This window comes from Centroberyx affinis, unplaced genomic scaffold (genome assembly GCF_046629955.1).
Source record: "Centroberyx affinis isolate AG114_WGS23_722 - 3 ecotype Tasmania unplaced genomic scaffold, CSIRO-AGI_Caff_v1 ptg000431l_1, whole genome shotgun sequence".
NCBI classification, from domain to species: Eukaryota; Metazoa; Chordata; class Actinopteri; order Beryciformes; family Berycidae; genus Centroberyx; species Centroberyx affinis.
This window is the reverse complement of record NW_027279095.1, coordinates 407,276-432,967: the sequence shown is the minus strand read 5'-3', so window position 1 is coordinate 432,967 and position 25,692 is coordinate 407,276. Positions and strand designations below refer to the sequence as shown.

Sequence of the window (25,692 nt, the reverse complement as noted above, 5' to 3'; positions counted from 1 at the left end):
TGGCAGAGCTTGTTTGTGTGGGGTCAGTTTTAGTGTGTGTGTGAGTGTGTGAATATGTGTGTTCTCTCAGGATTCTGGTCTGCAGATGTCGGCATGGCTCTGCAACAGCCGCTTGATCCTAAACTAATCCCTCTGTCAACACATAAGGGACACCTACATGGGTTTTTCACAAAGAAGCCACACACACACTCACATACCCAGCATAGTCTCTCTCTCTCTTTCTCTCTCCCTCTCCCTCTCTCTCATCTTGCTATTACTCAATCCATTAGGAAATTGCATGTTGACGTGAACCCACTCATAAATACCTGCTCATGAATACATCCATGTGGTCTTAATGTGATATTGCCTTTCAGAACAGATGCCACAACATTTTCACCTTAGCTCACATCCCTGTGTGTGCAAATTCATGGCAGAGTCTGCCTCGGAAATATCGCTTTGAATCTGTCATGAAATTAAAGACACACCATGTTTTTGGCACATGCTTGCCATTGCACAACTAGAATAACAGCAGTTTTACCTCTGTGTCCATTTTTTTTACTTAGCTTGCTACAGTCAGCTTTGTGCTGTATAATTTCGAAAGAACTCTTGTGCGTTAAAAAAACAAACACACAGATGTATCAATGATGTATTAATCGTCTTATTGCATAGTGATGAGATGATCAAAAAGATCTTCTTCATTAAAGGGACAGTCTGTGCTCCTGTGAGACACAAAAAGGACTTGGGAACATTTTGAAATGAATATCTCAGATGATCATTAACCAGTGATACATAGCGTCAAATACATTTTCCCACAGAAATTAACATGTGCACCAACCTGCACTATGCATCTCCTGCAGCGACCTGCGTGTGTCTGTTTATTTTCTTGGCGGTTTCTGACGGGTCTCCCTCGATCTGGGAGGGCTGGGAGGCGTGTTCTCCCTCCCTAAATATTTAGCAGGCCGTGACCCGGGCCCCGCACAAAGCAACCTGCGCCACTTCATAAGACGCCGTGGCCCAGGGGAAGGAGTAACCCTATACTACTTAAAACACAGAGATATGTCACATACCGCTCTGTCAAATAACCTATTTAATAAGCTATTTAATGAAGCGATTCTGTCCGTTTATAGAGTAACCCTATCCCCTCTTTAGGGCAGACAGAGATACAGAGCGTATGAGTTGATGTGGTATGTAGACTAGTAGAGACTAATTCAGTTGTTGAAACAGTTGCTTCTCTGGAGATGTACTGGAAGTTAATTAGTTCTGTGGAGAGATATATGACAGAAGGGGGGGGGGGGGGGGGACCACATATTTCACTTTTCAGGAATGTTTAGCTGTTGTAGACTTATGCAGGCCCAAATGGAATCTGCAGACACTGAAAGCATTTGCTTTCATGTACACAAAACCACGTCGTCACGCTGGTTAATGGTGGTAGTAAATTTTGGAAGCAATAGAGATGCACTCAGACCAAAATACCACAGAAAATGGAAGATTCCATTTCTGCATATAAGTATGCAAAGGTTGAGCATTGCTGAAAAGTTAATGTTAAAAGTTGACGAGAATGTATTGGAATGTGCTGCATGTTGTCTTTTTATGCACCAGTGAAGTAGAGTATCAGTTTGCCTGTAGCCAGTAGGCTATAACAGCAAAGTCATCATGATATCACTTCTCCAAATATAATTAGAGGCACTTAAAATGATTTGCATGTACAGTACACTGACTGTAGAAAATGTAAGGGCCACACTTATCCTTTTGCAATATCCATTTCTCATTGGTCTCAAGGCATAAAAATCCTCTCCTCCACTTCATCTTCTACCCCTTTATGACTGAAGTGAATTTAATAGCTGCGATCAATAATGGGTCAGAGTTTTCACCTGCATAAACGGATCTATTTCATAGAAAGACCAGGTTTGATTAATATTTTCTACACTCAGAATATACAGTATATCTCCCTCGAGACAGATGAAGCCAGAAACAGAAGGAAAAAGAAAGCGATCATATCTGTGCTGTGAATGGGAACTGCGTTTGGAATGTTTAGGGAGCCAGTTTGAGCGCTCTCGGCTTGTTTCTCTGTCTGTCAGTCTGTATGTTTATTCTGTTGTCCACAAAGTCTGCAGCTGCCTCTTCTGATTATTTTTGCACCTATGGTCGGAGTTATGTCTGTTGTAGGCTATGGTTCTGCATACGTCAGACAGCAGGGGGTATCCTGCACCCAAACCTCTCTGCATTGATTACCTGTACCTCTTAAGAATTTCTCCTGCATGTCAGTCCCAGAGACATAACTAGTTGCTTGTGGTTGTCTATCAAAATCAGGTAAACGGATCAGCCAGCAATACAAGTCTTCTTCACAACTGAATGCAGATGTTATAAAGCTCCTCGTGTTTCCATTGCCTGGTTGCAACACTAACAACATTAATTACACTGAAGAATAAACAAGGCGTGATGCTCAACATGAGGGAGAGAACAAGGTTAGATTCCAAAACTGGCTCTTCACCACAACTTCTCTATTCATTTTCAATCATTACTGTTCTGTGTTAGAATAAAAGGAGCAAATTTGGCGACCTTACCTGTCTTAGATTGGAGTAAAAACAGGATGCATGGAACAGAAAACAAATTAAGTTGTGAAAGACATTCAAGGCCTCAGACTAAAGGAGTGGAAGGGAGTGGAAGGAAGGGAGGTGTACAATGGGAGGTGGGGAAGATAGGGGAGTGGAAGGTATGGAGGGGAACGCATCCCAGCACCGCTGTGCCGCCAGTGGAGCCTGATAAAGACAGCAATGCATCGTGGGAGACAGGAAGAGAGGAGGAATCTCTGATAACAGTGAAAAACAACAAAGGACAGGCCGCACATCAAAGACAAACGCATGAGCAAACACACACACAATCTCATAAAGACTGGACACCTAGACACCACCAATTTATATTAGGTCAGCATAACTTTATGCAGTCATGTTAAGTAACTAGAAGTGCTTGGTATTGAAAAGTGATATCTATTGGTACTGTGCCGACCTTTGGCATCTGCACTGAGTATTAGCCATCAGAAAGGAATCAAAAGTTATCAAAAATGTTGGATTCCAAAATAAAATTGTCTAGACATTTTATACTGAGAAAATCAAATAAGTATTGCCTGATTCTATGTAAAAAAGCAAAAGGCAGGCATATGTATTGCAGAGAAAATATTTTGCTCTATCCCACCATGAAAGGTAGTGAAAAAGTTTCAGCTTAAACATTGTCAAAGTATGGTGTGGCTTTACTTTTCCAATCAGTTGTTCTGAGAAACTTTCTGAATATACAGACCCAGAACCTGCTAGTTAATATCAGCTCATTGTGCCTTGCAAAGGGATATGGATACTATTGCACTCGTGTTATTGGGTAAATCCTGAAAATGCATGACATTAATCTAGTTAATTAAGCATTAGCCGGTCCAAAACAGCTGAATCCAAGCTCAGACTGTATTGCACCCAAAAAGCTTATATTTGTTCCACGGTTACATAGTTTAATTGGTCTACAGGCGCCTGTGCCATTCAGCCTCAGAGGAAACAGAGAGAGAGAGGGACAAAGGAAGGGGAAAGAGGAAGTGTGCATGGGGCCAGCTTCATTCCTCTCCTATGGAGACTGACCTCACCACACATTGGGGGATTTAATCTTCGGAGGCCCCTCAGATATGTATAAAACAAAGAAGCTGACTTGGGTCAAACAGTATTTGCAAATAATTCTTAACGTTTGTTTTAACCTGCTTGGGGTGCCAGATGAGCTGAGAAAGCACAGACAGGAGGCCCAGGGTTTGGGAATGCTGGGTTTACACCGGGTTATTCGTCAGAAAGGAACTGAATAAATATTACATGGAGCTAGTGAGGGGAGCACTCCAAAAAACTGCTGAAGAGAAGGGAGAGGCAGGGAGAGAGATGGGGAAAAGTAAAAAATAGATAAGGAGAGCGTAGGAGACTTAAAACAAGTGAAACATGTCGGCGTCCATGAATGATGCAGGCATCCTTTGGGCCAGGCAGTAACAAAATGCATCGTCCCTCCAAGTTTCATCAAAATCAGACTAGTGGTGTCCAAGATATCACATTTTACTTAAAAAATTGACCTTTATATTAAAGCACCCTGCTTAGGTCAATGTAATTTTTTAAATGCTGGAACACAGTGCGAAGATGCATCATCCATCCAGGTTTTGTCGAAGTCAGACCAGCATCTCCCATCAGATGTAATTGTATGGGCGTTGGGCAACAATGAATGAAGCTATTATTAAAATGAAACATTGTGATCTTCTCATATGTTAATCCCATTAGTAATTGTGAGATCGGTCGTGAGGATTTTACCGTGTGCTCTGTGTGCCTGCGTGTGTGTGGGTGCATGTGTGTATGTGTGTCTGGCTTGCTAGTTTCAGGGGTGTAAGTGCAGGGGTGCAATGACATCATAGCTGATCTAATTCACTGGCCCGAGCCTCGCCGGTCCCTCCCAGATGGCTGGCAGGCTGCAAGACAGGACAGATGAAGTTTTCTGGAACTAGGCTGGAGAAAGAGAAAGAGAGAGAGAGAGAGAGAACGAGAGAACGCTGACTGTGTGGTTGTGTGAGCGTGTTCAGCACAGTTTATGTTTATTGGTATAAATACTGACATCAGACCTTGGTCAAATTTGCAACAAAATATTTGTGTTTGTTTCATAGGACCAGATGGGTGGGGTTCACCACATTAGGGTTCAGATATGTATGTGCACAAATCCAACAAGTTGGCAATCTCAGAGAAGTTTAGTGCATAGACTTTCAAAGAGTCCAAACTTTCTGTCACTGTGGCAAATTCCACTATCTATCACTCCAAATATGTTAAAATGTAAAAGAATTATTTACAAATGTTGTTTGGCCCAGGTGTGTCTGAAATGCTGTATATATGAGTCTCTGTGTATTTCTTTTATGAGCTATTTTTTATTTCTTTATTTGTTGCAGGTGTAAAATTTTAAGACCTGGATAGCAGTGTGTGTGTGTGTCTGTGTGTGTGTGTCCGTGGTTCCATTCCAGGATGGACTCACTCAGGCTCGGCCCTGTGGGACAGACATGACATGTTGCCAGAACGTTCCATCATGCGTGTGGAAGGGACCGCTCCCTTCACTTAAGCTGTGTCTAATCTCTGCCAATACGGCTTCACACTGTACAGTCCCCATAACGCAGCCCAGCCGCTGGCTCTTCACTGCTGGTGTTCTGCCCGTATTCCCTTTTCACTCCAAATGACGAAACTCATTACAGTCAACGTTTCCACTCAAGATGTTCCCTGTGCATCTTTTTGTACTTATACTACTGGAGGGAGTTCTATTGTTGTTGGTTTGTATGTCTACAGACACTGTATCCATCAGCTTGGTGCAAGATACGAGAAAGATTGATTACCCTAATAGAATGGAAGTGATCCCAGAGGAAGCCGTTAGAGAGTTGGAGATCTGAGTGCTTTAAAGCCCTTCAGTCCCTCAAGATCCATCATTGTGCAGTCGGTAGCTCAATTACGTTCATCTGTGCAGCATATTTTACGTAGTCATTTGTTATGAAGTGGGTTCTTTAAAGAGACTGCTTCAGGGCAAATGAGGATAGGAGAACTCTATTAGAATGCAGCACTATGTTAAAGGCCATAAGAGACACCAAACATTTAATGCTATGAGTTTCGCTAGTAACAGAACAACAGCTCAAAAGACGCAAAGAGTGTCACATCATTCCCGTTGCCATGCAACAAAAGTTTGACAACAACTTGCAAACTATCTAATTAGCGTTAGCTAGCTAACTGGAAGTAACAAAGGAGATAATGTTGTTGAAAATAAAAATGGACAAGACAAAGTTACTGATTGTTCAGTGGCTAAAATTAGCATTAGCTAATTCCATATAGGCGCTGCAATTTTTTTCTGTCATGGTATCTTCTGCGACTAAAATCAACTTCATGATCATCATTTTCTCCATTCTGACTTCTATTGTTTATGTCTTCTCCTCATGTTTAGTCCCTCTTTTGGGGAAATTTCACTGGTCAGTCGAGTGGAGGATTACCTTGACGTAATGCACAGCTAAAGTCGAGATAAGCCAAGTGCTTAGAAATATCAGAAACTTGGTAAGGTTCTCTTAGGTGCAAAATAGGAAGAGAGCCATACAGGCTTACTTCAGGCACTCTTGCGCAGAAACTGAGGGTAAAGTTGAGATATAATCAACCTGGAGATGCATGGCTGCCGCGATCAAGCCGTTTAAAATAACAAAAAAAAGGCACGGGAGCGTTCAAAAAAGTGTCCGAGGTGATCGGGGCCTAAAGTTACTGTAATGAGGTCAAACTCATGGCAGGCTCCCACCAGGACTCTCAGACCCCCTAGGACCTCTCCGTCTCCCCAGGCACTGCTCTCTCATCTTTCCCGGCATCAGGGAACCTAATCTCCCTCCTCAACCCCTAACCTCCCCCAGGCACATGGAGGATTGAGAGAATGGACCAGGAATGTGACTGTACCCCTCCTTCTCCTCCTCCTTTAATAGCATTATGGCCCCTGTTACACTGCAAAAAGTATCCGTATTAATGTCATTTTATCTAGTGTTGAGTCTAATTTTATGTTTCGAAAAGCCGAAAATCTGCTGATGAGGTGAGATTATTTCACTTGTTTTCAACTTGTCAACTTGTTTCAAGAATTTTGTTGACTCAAGTGTCGATTTCTTGATTTCTTTCTTTCTTGATTCTGCCCTGTTTCAAGACATTGACATTTGTTTCTAGAAAAGTCCTGAAACAAGTGAAACTGTATGGGAAACAAGTGGAATTACCTCACCCACATCTTTCACTTTTCACATTTAAGATTTTCAGACTCAATTGACACTAAATTACTTGTTACAGTGAACATTTTTTGCAGCGTAGTTCAACTACGAATTGATGGACCTTTGCCAAACTCTAATGCTAAGCAGCAGGGCCATGCATGAGACGGAGGTGAGCCAGATTGATGGGCGGCGAGGAAGAGCATGGAAGGATAAGAGCAGTTGTGAGGAAATTTTTTGGCAAGTTCTCATGCAGTACAGCTGGGTCGGAGTGGGAGTCGTCTGGCTAAAGCAGAGGGGGGCTTGAAGGGGAAATGGCGCAATGGTTTGCAGAGTGAGCCACTTTCAGGGTGTGCGAAAGAGATTTGGACTGGGCATTGTACCCCCCTCCTATCTTTGCATTGTCAACATCTTTTGACTATTTGGAACACTTAAGCTAAATGTGGGTTTGTACAAAGTTGCTGGTTAGGCTGCCTTTGAATATACGCACTCAAACAATAGAAACACAACAGAGATTGCAGCCTTGTCAGACGGGCTCGTTTATTGATATGTTTAGCTGACGAGCAGATAAGTCCTGTTCCTTCATCTCCGTACCTTTTCACTCATTTGTAAATGCGGACCATTTCCAAGGTCCTGCTTAAGCTCCAGAAAGGGTGCTGCAGACCTTCACTTCCTTACTTTCACAATCCAGTCTGTATCGGATTAAAAGAGGGGGCATGACAACAGCAGGAATGGACACTGATGCGAATATCTTAGGAATGCAGAAAAAAGCGTCAACAAATGTGACAGTTTACGAAATCGTTTAAAAGTATTCCTCAGGAACAAATGCTATCCTTCACCCAAATCAAAAGCGGCCTTTTCATTTGGCGTGGTGGGTAGCAGTGCGGCTGCCTAGAGCAGTGGTTCTCAACATGGGGTCCAGGGACCACCAGGGGTCCTTGAGGGGGTTCCAGAAGGTCCCAGGCAAATTGATGAATTGTTAAACTTCAGCATTATTTCATTTACAAGAAGTTAACACAATTAGAGTATATAGAAGAATTGTGATCATAGTTGCACTAGTTTCACATCTCTCAACCTACAATACAGATAGTCATGGAATTCTGGACAAAATCACGTCTAGCAATAAAAATATTCTCAGATTTGGGTCCGAGAGACAAAATGTCATCAAATGGGTGTCTGTGGCCCTAATGTGGACTACATTTGGGGTCCTTGATGTGAAAAAGGTTGAGAATCACTGGCCTAAAGGAAGCCGCAGTCCTTGCCAGCATGACTATGGCACCCATATGTGATCTCAAATTTAATTGTTGAGAATTGTGTGCCAGATAACACGATAACTGATTTTATGGAGCCTACGCCCCCTCTCTCTGTGTCGAAAGCTGTACATACAGTATGATCCCACCCTTGTTTACAGCAAGGCAAAGGGCAAAGCAAAAGATGTTCATGATATGCCCCGAAATCCAGACGTCACTACTATGTAATGTTCATCTCATCACGCTATGTCCCGTAACTGGCATTTGTAACACTCACTCCTTACAGTAAAACACACACACACACACACTCATTCTCAATTAGAAAGGGTGAAAAGGCGGAAAGGTTGCGGGACAGACTGGTGTAGTACGGGACGTAATGTAACTCGAGGAAACAGGCAAGAGGAAGAGGAAATGGTGATGTCAAGGCCTGACTACGTTTCCTGTCCGACATTCTTATCCATCCCTCCGGCCCACACACATACAGGACGAGGGGTGGCGGGATGGGTGGGGGGCGGGGGGTAGGGGCTTCAAGCGGATAGAAAAAAAGAGAAGGGAAAGTGCTGGAGAGGGAGAAGGATTAAAGAAAACCGGAGTGTGGATTGGGGAGATCAAGACAAGAGAGCGTGAAAGTGGAGAAAAAAAAAAGGTGCAGAGAGAGAAGGAAAAAAGTGGAAAGAAGAAAGGAGAGGCATTGAGTGAAATTTCTCTCTGATCTCGGTGCAGTTTCACACACAAACACACACACACACGCACACACTCAAAGCCCTTGTTTCCTTTTCCTCCAATTATTTCAACATCATCCTATCCAGTTCTTGGAATTCTCGGAGCAGGAGGCTGTTTCTTCTATGGTGTCCGATGATGTCATGCACTTCTTTACAGGCTACAAAGCCCCTCCGCCCAGCGCCCCACAAGCCCCCCCCACCCTCGCATTCAAGACCCCTCCTCAAACATTCCTGAATACAGGCACGTTTTCTGATTCTGGAGATATGTGGGGCGTCACCCCGTCCCAGTGTCTGCCTGCACCCTGTGTTATCCTAACTTAACATAATTGCAATTTAATTACAAAATGCACTTCCATTCATTGGGTGTCTGAATGAAATTAGCACTGACCCCAAAAAGAAGAAGAAAAAAGGGGTAAATAAACCAAAATATTTATGTGATGAATGTGTCAACCGCACAAACAAGATGAATATCTATGGATTCTTTATGACAATACTTCCCGTACTACTCAGCGTAGCCGGAACCGGGGTGTGTGTCTGCAATTAAAATGTTTCAGTATGTATGGAAGTCCAGGAATGTGACTGTTTGGATGACTCATATGAAGGAAGCACCGGAGGGGGGGGGGGAGATGAACAGAGGTATTCTATCATCAAAGTCCAAATTCCCCTCTGTTTGACTCACTGTCCACTCAGCATAATGTAACTATCACATTAGTTGTGGTGCTACATGGCACAGGTATTATAGTGGAGAAATGCCAACCAACTTAGTCACTGCAATAACAGAAAGCCTCACTGGTGAGTCAGAACCACGTGAATCACTGTGATGAAGTGAAAACAGTCTCTCACAGCATCTCCATAGGATTTCACTGTGTCATTTTCAGTGGGAACAATACTAAATCTGCTGTGACCTACTTCATTTACAAATGGACTGAATGTAGTTCTTAGAAATAGAAATAGAATAAATATATCTATACTTAGAAATAGAATCAAAACACCATGTTAATATTATTTAGACCAGAGAATGGACTCCTGTGTACCCTGATGTGTGCTGCTTCGGGTTAAACAAAGCGAGCGGTTTCTCCCTTAATGCTATAAACGTTAATTTCATATTCCCCTTGGAATGTCTCCCTGAAACAAATCTATCCTGCCACAGAGGAATTCATGATAGTGTTGTCTTCCTCCCTTCCCCCCGCTCTTCTCTCTTTTCTCACCCTAGCCAGCCCTGATGAGAACCATGAAGCCTTCCATTCATGGCTATAGACCTTGGTATTCATGACTCTCAATTCAGTGAAGCTGAAGAAACGCACAGGAAGTGGAGTGGGATGAGGAGAAAATAAGATAATTTGTTTTTAATTAAGTTGAAACAGACTCCCCACTCGACCCATTGTTTTGCCCCAGAGCAATCCTCTTTTAAAGCTTTGGTTGCTTTGACTTGGTTGGATTTACGGCTCTTAATAAGCTTGTTTGTATGCACCTTGGAAGTGAGGGAAACCGCAACTTTAAAAGCTCCAGGTAACCTTAGAAGCAATATGAAGTCACACAGAAATAGTGCCGTGTTGAATGTTTTATGCGCACCAAACTTTTGAAGCTGACACTTCACTAGATGAATGAGTTGTTTTGGGTGTATTTGCCCTCATGTGAATACTGTGCCTCCATCTCAAAGCACACACATACACACTGTGGGAGAGGGGGCTTTCAGACAGCACTTGATTACCGCTGTTATCACCCATTTGGGAACATTCCAGATGGAATTCACACATTCCTCTGGGACAATGCAGAAGTGTGACAGATCTGATTATGCTTGTGTTTACCTGTGGATTTATCTGCATTCCTCCAAGTCCCCCCCCCACCCCTCTCAGACAAAAGCTGAATTAAATGTGTCTGTATTGACTTAATTGAGAAGGGCCTATTAACATTCACAGGGGGCAGGCGGTAACTCGTGGGCACCCCCTTCCATGGTTTGTCCCCCTCTGTGTGAACTTTGCCTCAAACAAGGCCGTGTTTTCAGAGTTTTGAACTGGAGAGTGAGTCATGGCTATTCTCCCCATCTCCTCTTCAAAGAACCAGGGTCAGCAATACAAAAAAGCAGGAAAACAGTCATCTCCCATTAGAAATGAATGGAGGGTCCAAAAGGCCTTGAAAAAAGACGTACTCCTGCTGGCGTCTCAACTTGTGCATTCCCTCCGCAGTTTGCCTCTGTCAACATTCCTCTGCATGACTAGTGACATGAGCCATGAGATATGGGGGAGAGCCTTGTTGCCTCCTGAGAGAGGGAGTGGGGAGCAAAGAGAGAGAGAGAAGGGGGGGGGGGGGCAAAACCGTTTCCCAGTCTCTTTTCTCTGAAACTGTCTTTTGAGGACACATGGGTATTAGGGTGAGAGAGGGAGACCAGAGACTGTAGATCCCCCCCTTCCCCCCAAAAAAGCCCTTACACCCCAAGCCAGTGTGTGTTTGAGTTTGTATGTGTGTAGCAGGATGGGGGTTGGGTGGGGTGGGGGGGGGGTTTACATGGAGTTTGAACACACACAATGGTGGGGAAGGTTGGAGTGGGGGGGTGAGACAAGCGAGGTTGCTTCCCTGAAAGATCACATGATGAGGTCCAGTCATCCCGGACCGGGGGCGCTGAAGGAGAGGGAGAGTGGTCAGAGGGAGGGTCAGCGGATAAGGAAGAGGAGGGGGGGGGGGGGTTGGGGAGGGGGGGGGGGGTGTGCTCATTCAGAACAGCTGAAGAAAGGAGAGGAGGTGGGAGGAAGAGGGAGGCAAGGGGTGGTCCTAACATGACATGTGTGTCAGTCCGTTGAAATGTGTGTGTAGCCCACTTTTCTGCTCATACCAACCGAGAAGCACTGGAAGAGAGACACACACACGCTGCCTCGGCCCTCAGACGGAGTTTACAAGTGAAGAAGAGGGAGCCAGTTTAGCTTAGAGCAGATCCCATACAGTTTATTGAGTGTGCAGGCAGAGAAGTGAAGTTCTATAAAGAAAAGGAAAACGTGACTGTAGAACATTTTAAAAGTATTTTTTTTAGGATCTATTTTTGATATTTTATTTTTGTAATTTTTTGTTTTTTTGAGAAAGGAGTTGGAGTTTTGGAGTTTTACCAATGCGTGGAACAATTACTCTAACAGGTAAGCACAATGATTTAATTAGGCCTAATTAATTGCTTAATTGATTTAAGGATTTAGTTATCTTTAATTAAAAGATTCATTCAACTTCAGCCTCCAGTGGTTGTGGCCACATAATGTGGCTATACCATCAATTACTCAATTAAGTTTTATTTATTGAGGGAAACCCGTGATATTTAATAACTGTTGTGTGACTTCTAGTTATTTACTCAGGATATCTTGAGCATCAAAGCAATGGTTTCTCCCTTTACGAGAGAGTGTAGCCAAAGGCATTGTTGTCCTGAGGGTGTGGTTAGCATTGTAGTTTGATGTTGTCCAGGCATGGACTAGTGATTTGAGCTGGAGATGGCTTAGCTTTAGTCACTGTTTCAACTCATAATATAAAAAGTAAAATAAGTATTAGTTTCCCTGCTCTTGTACTCTTTATTTTGTAAATTAAGGGTATTTTTTTGTTTGATTCTATTATTCTTGATCCCATTTGAAAGTGGATTAACAGTGTGTATTGTGTGTTTTGCACTATATTCATTCATCATTAAGGTGTATCACCAGTGGTTTTATAGAATCTGCATAATTACAAGTGCTGGTATTTTATAGAAAACATCCTCCTTTCCCAGTAGCTCTGGAGTAAAAACTTTTTCAACTCCAAATGAAGACCATTCATAGAGCTGTATCTACTACTATCAATGCCCAAACCAACTTCTGCCCCAAACTCTGTGATGTGTGCATCCCATGCAGCCACATAACTTCTTGGTGGGAAAAGAATTTCACACAGGGACAGCTGCCAGATAGAAATATATGAAGATGTATTTGGAGAAATATTTTCAAAGCCCGTTTTTAGCCCATGTCACCATCTGGGTCTGCTCCACATGTCCCTTCATGTGAAATATTTCAATTAGATGAAGTGGGATCCTAATTCCCAGTGGGGTTATTCAGCTTAGCCACAGAGGATAGGGAGGGAGGAGAAAGGGGCGTATGGAATTAATTACATGCCAAGACCGATTCTTCTCCGGGCCATATAACTAAGAGTGATGCTTTAGACGGAGCAGGGCTGGAATGTTTTGCTTCATGGGTGACCTCACAGGTTTTGGTTCTGCACATGCACGGAATGCCAAAACATTGATATTAATAGATGAACATTTGCGTTTTCTATATTGTGCATGTGAGCTAATGCAGCATACAGTCACTTCGGCTGGATGTGGACAAGATAAGGGAAGAAGAGGCAAATGGTAGAACAGTGGGTGATGGTGACTGGTGACGTCCAGGGGCCTTCGGAGACAGTGTGACCACACCTTTCACACAGAGAGGAGCTGTTGGGCTCCATCTAGTCTTCCCGGGGGGTGGGGGGTGGGGGAGTCAGGGTGGTGGGAGGGGGTTACTCCGTCTCCATGGCCTCTTTTTTTTTAACTGACTTCTTTTGTTCAGTGGTTTTCTGCTCCAGACTATAGTAATTATAACAAGGATTTGCATACGTTTGGGTGGCAAAGTTTGTAAATAGTGTCCAGGAAGAATGGCTGCCATTCAGGCTTCCGACCGCTACTCTGTCCCTGCCCCCCATCCATCGTTCTTTTCCACAAGCTACCAAGACACCACTCCCCCCCCCCCAACACACACACAAACACATAGTAGTACTCACGTCTCTGTACCACAACAGAAAGGCTATCAGATTCCTCATCTCACAGGAGACACTGGGGAGTAATGATAGATTTACAACAATTGTTTTTTGGCTGCAGAGATGCTATTTAATATGAGAGCATTGCCTTACCACACACACTCATAGTCACACACAACCAAAGCCTGTCTCCAGCAGAGAGAAGCATTTAAACTATGAGTGTGTGTGTGCCAGAGATCTGTAACACCCTCTAACTGAGTTAGACCTTCAGCCCCAGGGCAGGCACCCCCATCCCCCCTAACCCCCCACCCCTCCCTGTCCCTTCATCTCCTCACTGTCCCCTCCTCACCCCTCACACTCACATTCCTCCTGGTACAGTCGTTACTCAAAATGCACACACACACACACCATTTACTCTTACCCCTTGAGACCCCCCCTAGCCCTCAGCCCCTTACCCAGCCAAACCAAACCAGTCTAGAGGAGTTCACAGTTGTGTGCCTGTAAAAAAAAAGTTGGGGCCGGAAAACAAAGATCAAAAAGACGGGGGAGATGCCGGTGCTCTGTTAAATCAACATGGTTCCTGTTTTATTATCTGTGGCCTTGTCTGGCCCACTAACAGTCTGACCCCCCCCCCCCCCCCCACTTGTTTATCCATATGAGGAGCTGGTGTAATTACATACATTAACAGTGATTTGCTGCGGAGACGTGGCTGAGCTGTGTTCTCCATCAACCGATTTAGAGCTTAGGTTTCATATTAGATGGTCGGTTGCTTGCTTACTTGTTTATATATGATCTTTGTGGTCCTTCCTGTCTTGACGTGCTTGCTTAACAATAGTGTGGTTTGACAATGTAACAACTACCCTAACAATAACAACTATGTGAGAGACCCCCCCCCCCACCCAGCACCCCACATTCACGTCCAAACACACACATCCACAACTATGGAAGCGTTACTTTACAAATTGCGCCCTCTTCTACTAATGCCAAGGCCAATCTGTATCTATGTTGATGTAAGTCTGGCTACTCTTTTGAGGAGCCTTTTGAGACTTTGCTTCTTATAGATTTACTAACTTCCTTCCACTATGATGTTTCTAGATAATAGAAATGTTGACCACCCCCCCTCCTTTATTTTCTGAGGCCAGAGAGGGTTAGAAGGCTATTGTGTTTGCATGTGTGTGCCTTGGGAAGGGGGTGGGTCCTCATCCATCCTGCTGTGGTGGAATTTGGGTCAAGGGGATTGGGACTTATATGAAGGAGGGGCAGAGGCCCATATTGTTAGTTAGAATCGCGCAGAGACACTGTTGAAGTGAAAAACAAATAAACATTCTTTCTTGAGGTCCCATGCCATTTAAATCCCGCTTATGTTTAGAACGTCCTAAAATAATTTACCCAAACTTGCAGTGTGCAGCATAGCTCACATTCCTTTTGTCAAATCCATACATAAGATATGGGCGTACCCCCACTAACAATGAGTGTATGAAGGCACTGTATTGTGTCATACAAATTTAGGGTGAGACGCTGCAGTGTTTGGTGCATGGTTTCACGCCACTGGTCAGGCGTGTTATTTTAACCCATGAATAAGACAGGGTTGTTCCTCTTTTCACAGCCATGATATTCTAGGAATGCTGGGCTACCGATTGAAGCTTCATGTCTATAATTTAGCAAAAGGATGTGGACAGATTGTGGCACATAGCATTACATTTTTGTGAGACAAAACACTATCATCTTTCACAGATGCAGAAATGTATTTAGGAATGGAGTGCAATTTTCCACAGGTTATTCCACAACACAATGACAATGGGAAGTGTGATCAATTGCCTTGATTTTCATGATGAAATGTTGTGATGTATATTAGTGTTGTGTTTATGTTTGTGAGTGGGATGGGGTGGATGGTGGTGTGTGTGTGTCTGTGTGATATTATTGACAGAGGCAAAGACAAGGGGGGGGTTTCCTCAGTGTATTCAGGATATGAGCATGTGTGCATGGTTAAGAGTGTGTTTATGTCTCTGTCTTACCTCTTGCCTGTGTGTGTATCCAGGTAAGCTGATATCCAGGCATTAAAAATGCCGGGAATTTGTTTTGAGACTCCAATGGTACCAGATGTGAGGTTTTCCCATCTGTAGTGAGGTGTCAGGAAAGAGAAAGAGAAAAAAGAAAAAAACTATAGAAACTGGGAACTCATTATCCCCCTACACCTCCTCCTGTCAAAACACAGATAGACATGTCAGGAATTTCAGGCATCATACTGTATGTATCTGTGTGTGTTAGTGTGTGTCTATGTGTGCAGTGTGTATAGATAAAGTGATGTAGCTCAGCCATTGAATGAAGTTACTACCAAAGCTAAGTGGTTCACAATGCAACCTTGTTGTGAGTTTGTGTTGTGGTTTTGTGGCTCACAATTGTGCTTTGGGACTGTTATAGTACACACATTGGCAATAGAATAGAATTACTTTCATTGTGCAAAATTTTCTGTGAGGCCTCCTTCAGGGGTTGTTGTTCATTTGTGTTGATGCCTACACTTGTATTTCTTTGGCATGTTTACATAGGAAAGGACTAGCTTGAGCAAATTTCAATCTGATTGCAATTAAGTAGTCATATGCTTGATCAAATCAACTCAGGGGGTCAGGATCTCAGCAATTACGTTTGCACAACAGTTCTGATTATCTTCAGATGGCAATGATGCCATCACTGATGATCTAAGTCTTGCCTTTGTTTTGAATGGAGTCTCTCCTTTTTTTTTTTATCACAGAGTATTTTATTTTGCATGTCATGTTTATTTTCCATATCTGTGCGTAAGAGAATTTGTGTTGGGAATACCTCCACAAAAACTAGGGTTGGTGTCAATTCCCTTTCAATTCACTCAAATTCAATGCTGTTTCAATAATTTGAAACAGCATTTCATATTGCAATGATCGTGTTCATTCTCAGTTATCAATAGATTGGATTTGAGAACATTGTTGTTCTCAATTGACGTGAATTCGTTCAATTAAATTTTTAATATGATTCCCTGAATTATTAAATTGAAAGTGAGTTGACCATATCCCTGGTGGCAACATTGTATTTATACTATATTGTGGGTATATTTTTAGTGATTTTTCAGTTTAGGAGAGAAGTAGGAAAATTGATCAATATCTAACTGAGAATTATTTTCCTGTTATTTCAGTTGGCCAGCCAGACAGCATGTCTGTGACTCAGAAGGAGGAGGCTCCTGAGACCATGGACACCATCCAGGATGAAGTGGCTCCTCAGGTGAATGGAGAGCAAGTGGAGAAGGAGTCTCCTGATGCCAACGACATCTCCACTGTTGAGGAGAAGGCTGATGAGGAGAAACCTGATGAAGCCAATGAAGTGGGCTTCAAGAAGATCTTCCGTTTTGTGGGCTTTAAGTTCACACTGAAGAAGGACAAGAGTGAGGAGAAGGATCCTGTGAAGCTCCTGACAGTCAAAGATAAGGAAGGAGAGGAGGTCAGTGAGGCTGACACAGCTAAGGATACTAAGGAGGAGACTGCCGCTGCTGAGGAGGTTACAAGTGGAGAAAAGGTGGTTGAAACAATGGCATCTACCACCGAGGCTGATGTCATTAAGGACACTGATGAGGCTGCAATCACTGAAGTCCCAGCAGAAGGTACTGCAGCTGAAGCTATTGATGAAGAAGCCAAGGAGGAAGGAGCTGAGAAAGAATGTGAGACCAGCCCACCATCTCAGGAGGTCACACAGTCCCCCTTCAGGAAGCTCTTCACAGGAGGACTCTTCTCTAACCTGCGAAAGAAGGCCAGCGTCAAGAAATCCAAAGAGGAGGAAGAGAAGGAAGCAGCTATTGAGGAGGAGACAACTAAGGCAGAGGAGACTGCTGATGCAGTGGGAGAAAAAGAGGTGAAGGTTGATGTAGAGCAAGAGTCCAAGGAGGAGCCACCAGCTACGACTCCTGAGGAGGAAAAATCAGAGCCTACCCCAGAGCCTGAGGTCACTGTGGAAACCCCAGCTCCTGCAGCAGATACTACTGAAGAGACCAAACCAGAAGAGGAAAAGGCAGATGGTACTGCAGAGGAAGAAAAGGCCCCAGTGGAGGTGACCTCCGAGGCTGAGCTGCTGTCATCCCAGGAAAAGGCCAAGGCCCAGGGAAGCCCACTGAAGAAGCTTTTCACCGGAGCAGGCCTGAAGAAGCTCTCCACCAAGAAACAGAAGAGCAAAAAAGATGCCGAGGTCAAGCTGACCGAGTCTGGAGAACAGGCAGCTGAACAACTTCAATCCTCCACTGAGTCAGCAGAGGGTCCAAAACCCGAGAGCGGGGCCTCGTCTCCAGAGGATTCAGGGGAGCATGTTATTGGTGTGGAGGCCATCCAGACTGGCCAAGAGGCTGAAGGAGAAGTCACCTCTGATGGGGAGAAGAAGAAAGAGGGCATCATTGCCTGGTCCTCCTTCAAGAAACTGGTGACACCCAAGAAGCGTGTAAAGAGGTCTTCTGAGAGTGAAGATGAAGCCACAGGCGAGAAACCAGTGAAGTCAGCCACCCTGTCCTCTACCGAGAGTGCTGTGTTCACAGATAAGTGCAGTGAGGAGGAGGCTAAAGAGGATAAGCCAACAGAGGAAGACCCAAAGACTGAAAATACTGAGAAACTGGTTAGCAGCACTGAGGAGCCCAGAAAGAAAATGGACACCTCTGTTTCCTGGGAGGCTCTAATGTGCATGGGTGGAGCCAAAAAGAGGACTAGGAGGACCTCTGACTCTGATGATGACGAGACCAAGATTGAAGAGGAAGTCGCATCAGCAGCAGTAGAAGGGGAGCAGGAGGGCAATACCATCGAGGCCTCTGTTGTTTCCTCCCAAGAGGCTGAGACTGAAGGTGAAGGGGTTTCTTCCCCTGAGCCTTTAAGCAGCCCCCCTGAGAGAGAGTCTACCTGGGACACACTTAAACGCTTCGTTACGTTAAAGAATAAGGCCAAAGTTGAGGAGAAGACCGAGGAGACACCAGACCAAGTCCTGTCCGACAGTGAAGTGCCAAAAGAGGAGTCCTCATTCTCTTTGAGAAAATTGTTCCCTGGACGCAGGAAGAAGAAGGCTGAAAAGCAAGTCTCCACTGAAATGGGCTCAGGTGAGGAGGACTCCGACACCCCAGCTGTGGTTCCTCTCTCCGAGTATGACACTGAGCAAGCTGAGGCTGAACAGGAGGAACCAGCAGTGCCAGCAACTGTCCAGATTATAGTGTCCGCTGAAGACAGGTCCCCTTCATGGATCCCAGCCACTGTAGAAGATGTTGATGATAAACACGATCAGCTGAGTGACATCCCAGAGGAGGCAGAAAACGCTGCCACACCAAAGTCTGCTGACACCACCATTGCAGAGGATGATATTGAGGACCAGCCCATGTTGTCCCCTGAAGCTCTGGGCAAGGGGCGCAGTGGGCGAAGACTGTCCACAGCCGAAGTGAAACCTGTTGTCCCAGCTCCAACTGCAGAATCCACCCCTGTTCCTCAGGGCCCCCAGTCAGAGACCAGAAAGATGGTTCTGGAGGGTTTGGTGGACCAAGTCAGTGAGATTCCTTGCCAGACATCTGTGACTGTTGAAGACGTACCAATAGAGGCAGCCAATGCTGAAACAGAATATGAACCACCAGTTGAGCATGCTGAGTCCAAGACAAATACAATCTTAGAGCCACACAGTCATGATGAGGCCATGGCCATCTGCACTGGCCTAGGGACCAAGGAGATTGCCAAAGTGGCTCTAGAGAAGCCTGTGATGCCCATTGCAGAGTGTGTGGCTGTGATCAGTGATGCTCTGTGTGCAGAGATTTCAGTGGAGGACAAGCCAGCAAATACTGAGGATGCGATTGCCACAGAAGACGCAGTGCTTGAGGCCCAAGTGCACCAAGTGGAAACCACTGAGCTTGAACCTGCTCTTGAAAAAGTGAATAAAATTGAAGTTCAAACTGCCAGTGAAGGCCATGAACCTGAAATCGAGAAGGTTGCCATTGTCAGCAGTCTTCTGGAGGAGTCTGAAATGGTTCAGCCCACCGAGGTGAGTGAGAACTCTCCTAAAGCTGTAATGGTAAACCCTATCACACCAACCTTTGAAGGACTTGTCTACACTGAGAGCGTAGAAGTCACTGAACCAGCAGTGGAAACCAAGGAAAAGGAATTGGTCATGGAGCAGCTTGTTGCCACTGAAGAGATTACTCCAATAAACGAGATGGTTCAGGCTGTGTCCCAAGAGATAATCTCCACCCTGTGTGAGACCACAATGAACACCATCACAAAGGAGACCGAGCCAGAAATCCCTGTAGTGGTATCTGCCGAGGAGGTTGCCATTATCAAGGAAACCACAATTCTTGTTGCCCCATTCCATGAGGAGGCTGCACAAGTGGCAAATTCAGAGAAGGTGGTGATGGAAAAGGTTTCAGAGCCTGTTGATGATGAACCAATCCAAGTGCAGGAAACCAAGGATACAGTGGTGGTGGAGGATACGGTGGTGGTGGAGGATACAGTGGTGGCAGAGGATACAGTGGTGGCAGAGGATACAGTGGTGGCAGAGGATACAGTGGTATCAGTGGCTGTGGTGGACACTAGCATTGTAGCAGCTGAGTCAGAGGTCAGTGCTGTCACTGAGCAAGCCAGTGAGGAGATGAAGGATGTCAAGGAAGAGGGGGAGCAGGCTAATGCCATTGAGGAGCAGAGCATGGTCATTGCCCAGGCTGTCATCCAGAATGCCATGGATAAAATGTCAGAAGACAAGCCTGAACCCAAAACTCCTATCACCCCCACAACCAACATCCCAGAACCAGTCCAGGCAGTGGCAAAAACAGAAAAAGAGATTGAGATAGAAACAGAGAAGCCTGTTATCATTGACACCCCTGTTGCTGTCATCTGTGAAACACCAGCACCAACAGCCAAGGTGCCAAAGTCATCCCAAATATTCCATGCTGCCATCCAGGTCATTGACACATTTCCAGTGGAAGTCATAGAGAGCCTTGATGCCCCCATGGAGAAGGAGAAGAAACCAGAAGAGGGATTGAAGCAAGCTGTGGAGGTAAAAGCAAGTGAAGAGATTGTTGTAGTGGAAGAAGTGGTAGAACTGAAGACAGAGGGTCAGACAGGTGGAGAGCTTGAAGAGGTCAAGGAGGAACAGAGCAAAGAGGAAACAGTAACTCAGGAAGTTGTACCAGCACAGATGGTGGAAGTAAAACCACAATTAGAGGCAACCACCAAGTCAGAGGCCCCTTCAGAGGAGAAAAAAGAGAAAACACCTGCGATCCATATGCCAGTCCAGGTGGTCCTGCAGATAGCACAAGTGATTGAGGATCCGTCAGTGGAAGAAGAGGCTGTGATGGAGTTTGACAGCAACGGTCCAGTGAACAGTGTGGCACCAGCCAAAGCCACCGACATGAAAGCTGACAGCCCGGCAAGTCAGACACCAGTGTCAGACAGCCTCCCAACGCTGTTGGAAGAGCCTCAAACGATAGCGTCAACGGAGGTTGCTGCTCCCAGCCAAGCAGCCCCAGACGCCGAGACAGCTGCCAGCCCGGCAGAGACAGAGAAAGCAGCGTCGGGGAAGTGTGCAGAAGTGATGGCGCAGGTGATTGAGGTGATCGAGGAGGCAGTGAAGGAGATTGAGCCTGTCTCCACAGAGATCACAGCAGCATCATGAGCAGGTGAGACTGTGATCTGACTACATTGATAAATGTTTGAATGTTTAAGATAACACTATTATGTATATGCTCAAGAATCCAAATGTAGCTCATTCGAAAAATCGAATGTCCTCATTTATCAGTTAATAAGGTAACATTTTTTCAAAGGTATTCTTTTCAATCTTTCATGGAAATAGTGATGGAACAGTGAAAGATGAAAAAGGGTTATTTTCAAAATTCCTTTGTTAGCCTATCACACAATCTTCTCATGGTGGCTTTTTTAAAACATCAATGGGCCCTACTTTTATTAGGGGATAGGGGAGGGGATTTGCCCGCTGACCAGATGAAAAAGCTTTTGTTCGGTCTACGAGTAACCAGGGGACCTTTGATATCAAAGCAGGAATGCCGCCGTTGACCCCTGCTTTGTAGGCCGGGGTCTTAAAGGGAAGCGGTGTGTGAGGGGCAGATGAACTTGTGCTGAAAGACTGATTATGATTCCTCCTCTCCCTCCTCATCTCCTTCCATCAGAGGCTCAGTATGGAGTCAAGAAACCATGTCGGAGTACACATTTGTTAGATTTAATTACAATGCTTCAAAGAGCTCAAGTTGTACTTTGTCTTTTGACTGAATTATATTTATAATACATATAGTCCAGCTGGTTTTTGATATGCAACAGTATTTTATTTGCACTGTCTGTAGATGTTGTCATACTGTGTAATGTATATCATATTCAAACTGGATGTTATCTGACCTATCCAATGGGGAGAGGAGGGAACAATTAGGCGTAGCTCAGTTTAACATTTAATAAGCAGTAACACAGCTCTGCAGCAGAGAAGAGGAGAGGAGAGACAAGAGAGGAATATTAGGTGGGAGAGAGGAGCAGGAGGGAGCTTAGTGAGTTACAGCAGCCTGACAGCAGCACTGGTGCAGCAGTACTCTCCCACACTTGGTATATGCTGAGTCATATAAACAAACCTGGAGAGGCAAAGGAATAATGGGGCAAACAGAAGAAGGAGGTTAGGAAAAACAAACAGGAAAGTAGAGAACCAAAATCTAGAGGTGGGAATGACAGATGAAAATAATGTAGGGGATGAAAGATATACAGGATTCTATTTTTTTGGACATTTTGTAGACAACTGCCATTTACATATTATTAGAAATTACTGTATGAACTACTAGTGGTCTGTATTTGCTCAATCTCAGATGGTTTCATGTTTTCAAAGATGAAAGGATACCCGCCTGCCATGTTCTTAATATTTGTTTTTGTGCCTCTCTACCTTTCTGTGCCTGCAGGCGAAGATGGAAGACTGATGCCTGGGAGACAAAATGTCTGGACCAGGAAGTGAGTGATGAGGGAGAGAGAGAGAGAAAGTGGTAACACACTGAGACTGGGCTCCACCCCACCCTGCCCAGAGGGACTGAGTGACTGAGCTACAACTCCACCCATCTCTCCTTCCCCCCCTTCTCCTGCCCCCCCACCCCTGTCCCGCAAGCAACAGCCCAGTCACAGAAAAGTGACGTCCCACCGCCATATCCAACCCACCAGGGGCAAAGCTAGACCAACCGCCCTGCACACACACACACACACATACGCACGCACACTCCCATGCACATCTCATCACAGTCCCGTACCTCAAAAGCGTCCCATCTGGCTTGTAATCAATGTGATGTATGTTCAGTGTCTCAATGACTTTCCATTGCCCTTGCTACATTGGCAAGACTCTGCATCCTGGTTGAGAGTGTGTGTGTGTCTATGTGTGTGTATGTGAGTGCACGTGTGTGTGCAAGTGGTTGAATGTGTATATTTGAGAGAGTGCGAGTGTGTGTGCAGGTGAAGAGATGGAGGATTGTTATCTTGTATATTGTATTTATATCTTAAGTATTCTTTTATTCACCCCTACCCCTAAGTCTTTCTTTTGTTTTGTTTTTTACTATTTCTTATTGTATGGAATTTGTTGCCTCTTTTAAATTCCCATATAAAGGCTGTGATACAGCAGGCATTTTTTTGAGCAACATCATGGCAGTCAATTTAAAGTGAGACGCAGAGAAAAATATACAATGACGTTTATCTGGGCAACAAGAAGTTGCCACATAACCAATGTGAGACTGTTGAGTATTGAGAGTCTTATCTCTTTGGAAAATGCCTTAAAAGTTGCCTAGTGTATCACAGCCTTAATAGTCAGATTCAGAGATTATTTCAGGATTCTGTAGAGATTATAACTAAACCATGGTACAGATATGATTCCAATGACAGTGTGTGATAGCACTGATTGCAGACAATAATTTTACTGTGATAGGACAGGGAGTATGATGATATCTAACAGAAATGCACCACGTTTGACTTGTGACATTTTCATTCTCTTGTCCCACTGTGCTTTTCCTCACTATCCACCCCACCAAAAATACTTTACGCTTTATGTAGATAAGTAAAAAAAATCACTGCCTGATTTACTGTGAAAAAGCATTGTTACTAAAGTATGTCTGAATTTCATGTGAAGATACAATAAAACACTATTATTCCACAATCATTTGATCATGTGGGAGAGGTATTTGGTAATGATGTGCAAAAGTTGCGTATCACAATATTTGACACTGAATGAGTTATACAAGGTATGCACATGCATTTGACAGAAACAGTTACACAGCATGTCATGTGCACAATGTTTAATGACCATGTCCTTTGAAGTTTTGTGCGACTTATGTCTTTCAATAAGGTTTACTGTAACAGCTTGGTCACTACAGTGTATTGCTCTGGATGGAAAGAAAGTCTGTCGGCGCCCTCTGTTGCCTATTATGAGTAGTACACACTTATGTGACTAAATGTATGTTTTAGTAGGGGTGATGGTCTTTGTTCAGTGTGACATACACAGTTCAGTCTTATATTTGATGCTAGGCCTGCACTATAATGTGTTTTTCACCCAGCATGATAGCTCAGGTTCATTTTACTGGCACCAGGGAGGACATAGGCACACTCATTGATTGACTGAGGATTTAAATGGCACAGACATTGCATGGTACCAGACAAAAACAAAAGCTCCTTTTGCTCTTAATTTAAAAGCCTAATCAAGTTAGGGAGACATTGTCTTTCTGCTGATCACAGGATGAGACATCAGTTGCATCCAATTAAATTCTTAAAACTCCTACACAGACTCGGTCACTTTGAGTCACTCATCAAACTTAATTAACCAACTTATAAGGTCAACGCTTATGGAGAATGATGGTGAGCATTTTTTCATGTATACTGGGAGTGTGGAAGATGTATTTGGGATGGGATGGGATTTTATAGCCATACCAAATATTTCACTATGGGTTATGCTGGTATTTTTTTTTTTTTTATTTCCAACCAAATTTGGCAAACCTGCACTGTCAATCATTCTGACATGTGACACAACCTTGACTGCTCCTATAATCGTTAGATGTCAATATGGTGGCTGACACCAGCAACTCTACAGGCTTACATTTCACTGAGCTGTATGACCAAACGAGAGAAAGATTGAGGAAGTCTAGGCCGCTGTCTGGTCACCACTTCACTTAACTTTGATTATAGTATGGGTGTGTCACATCCGTAATACTTGCTTTATGTAAAATAAAATAAAAGGTTTAAAAAAAAAGACAGAATAAAATAAAGAACTGCTCTTGCTGCTTAATGTAATACATTTGGTTGGGGCACCTGCCCACCTTCAGTCCTCCCCAGCTTTTTGTAACACACTCTTAACTGTGAACCTGGTAACATTTGTACAGATTGTATACCTATGTACCTAAAACTCATATTGTTGTAATAATAACAAATAACCTGTAGGCTTTTAGCATAATATACATGTAGCATGGTCTTAATTCTGTCTTTTATATTTTCCAAGCTGTTAATAGTAAGGATACAGAAACATGTCTATATTTCATTCAATAAAGTTAGAAAAAATGTGTTCTTGTGTTTATTATTTATCCGTGAATCTATTTTAATACATAATAAATCGATCAGTATGAAGACATTGTTTACCACGTAAATAAAGATTAATGTTTACATTCAGCTTGAATAACTGTTCCTGATGCTCTTTTGAATTATGAACAAATGCAGCCGGTGAAAGTAACACAAAGTGTCTAATTGTCTAACTCAAAACAAAAATTACTTTCAAGCAGACTACCACTTTCAAATTTTAACTAAGTTATTCTCATACCTAGGACATTCACTGCTGTCTGCCATGTATATTGCTGTCAAACTGATATACAGCTCTGTGGGCTCGATGGACATAAACTGAAATTGATGGAAAAGATGACTAATCTGCATGATAACAGATAATAAAGATGTGATAAGGCAAAGACAAGACTAAACAATCCATAATTATGAAAAACATTGTTTTTTATTGTTCATTCTTCATTGAAAAAACATAAAGTTGTTTACACAGAAAATTACTCACGTTCCTGAGAACAGAAATTTATCACAGTAGATGTCAAACCGGCTTTGGGGAGCTTGGGGACATTGTGCGCACTCAAGTATCATGGGTTGGGGTTTTTTCCTCCCAACTAGCCCTGAAATTGGTATTTTGATTAACATTAGGTGGCAAAATAGACAATATCATCTTGCTGAGATACTAAAGGAAGTTTAGATACATATCGACCCCCCCATTCATACATAAG

At 43.8% G+C, this 25,692-nt stretch overlaps 1 protein-coding gene across 2 annotated transcripts in view; it reads left to right on the top strand.

Annotated features, from left to right (window-relative positions):
• akap12b (A kinase (PRKA) anchor protein 12b) overlaps positions 1-24,980 on the top strand; it is a 46,018-nt gene extending 21,038 nt beyond the window's left edge. The window contains exons 1-3 of one of the 2 annotated variants that reach the window (XM_071516788.1): positions 11,561-11,833; positions 16,603-21,084; positions 22,354-24,980. In XM_071516788.1, coding sequence (XP_071372889.1) covers positions 11,809-11,833; positions 16,603-21,080 — 4,503 coding nt within the window. In that variant the 5' untranslated portion in view covers positions 11,561-11,808 and the 3' untranslated portion in view covers positions 21,081-21,084; positions 22,354-24,980. Of the gene's footprint in view, positions 1-11,560; positions 11,834-16,602; positions 21,085-22,353 lie in introns of those variants that run through there. The other variant, XM_071516787.1, reaches the window with a different exon arrangement.
• Positions 24,981-25,692: the final 712 nt, after the last annotated feature.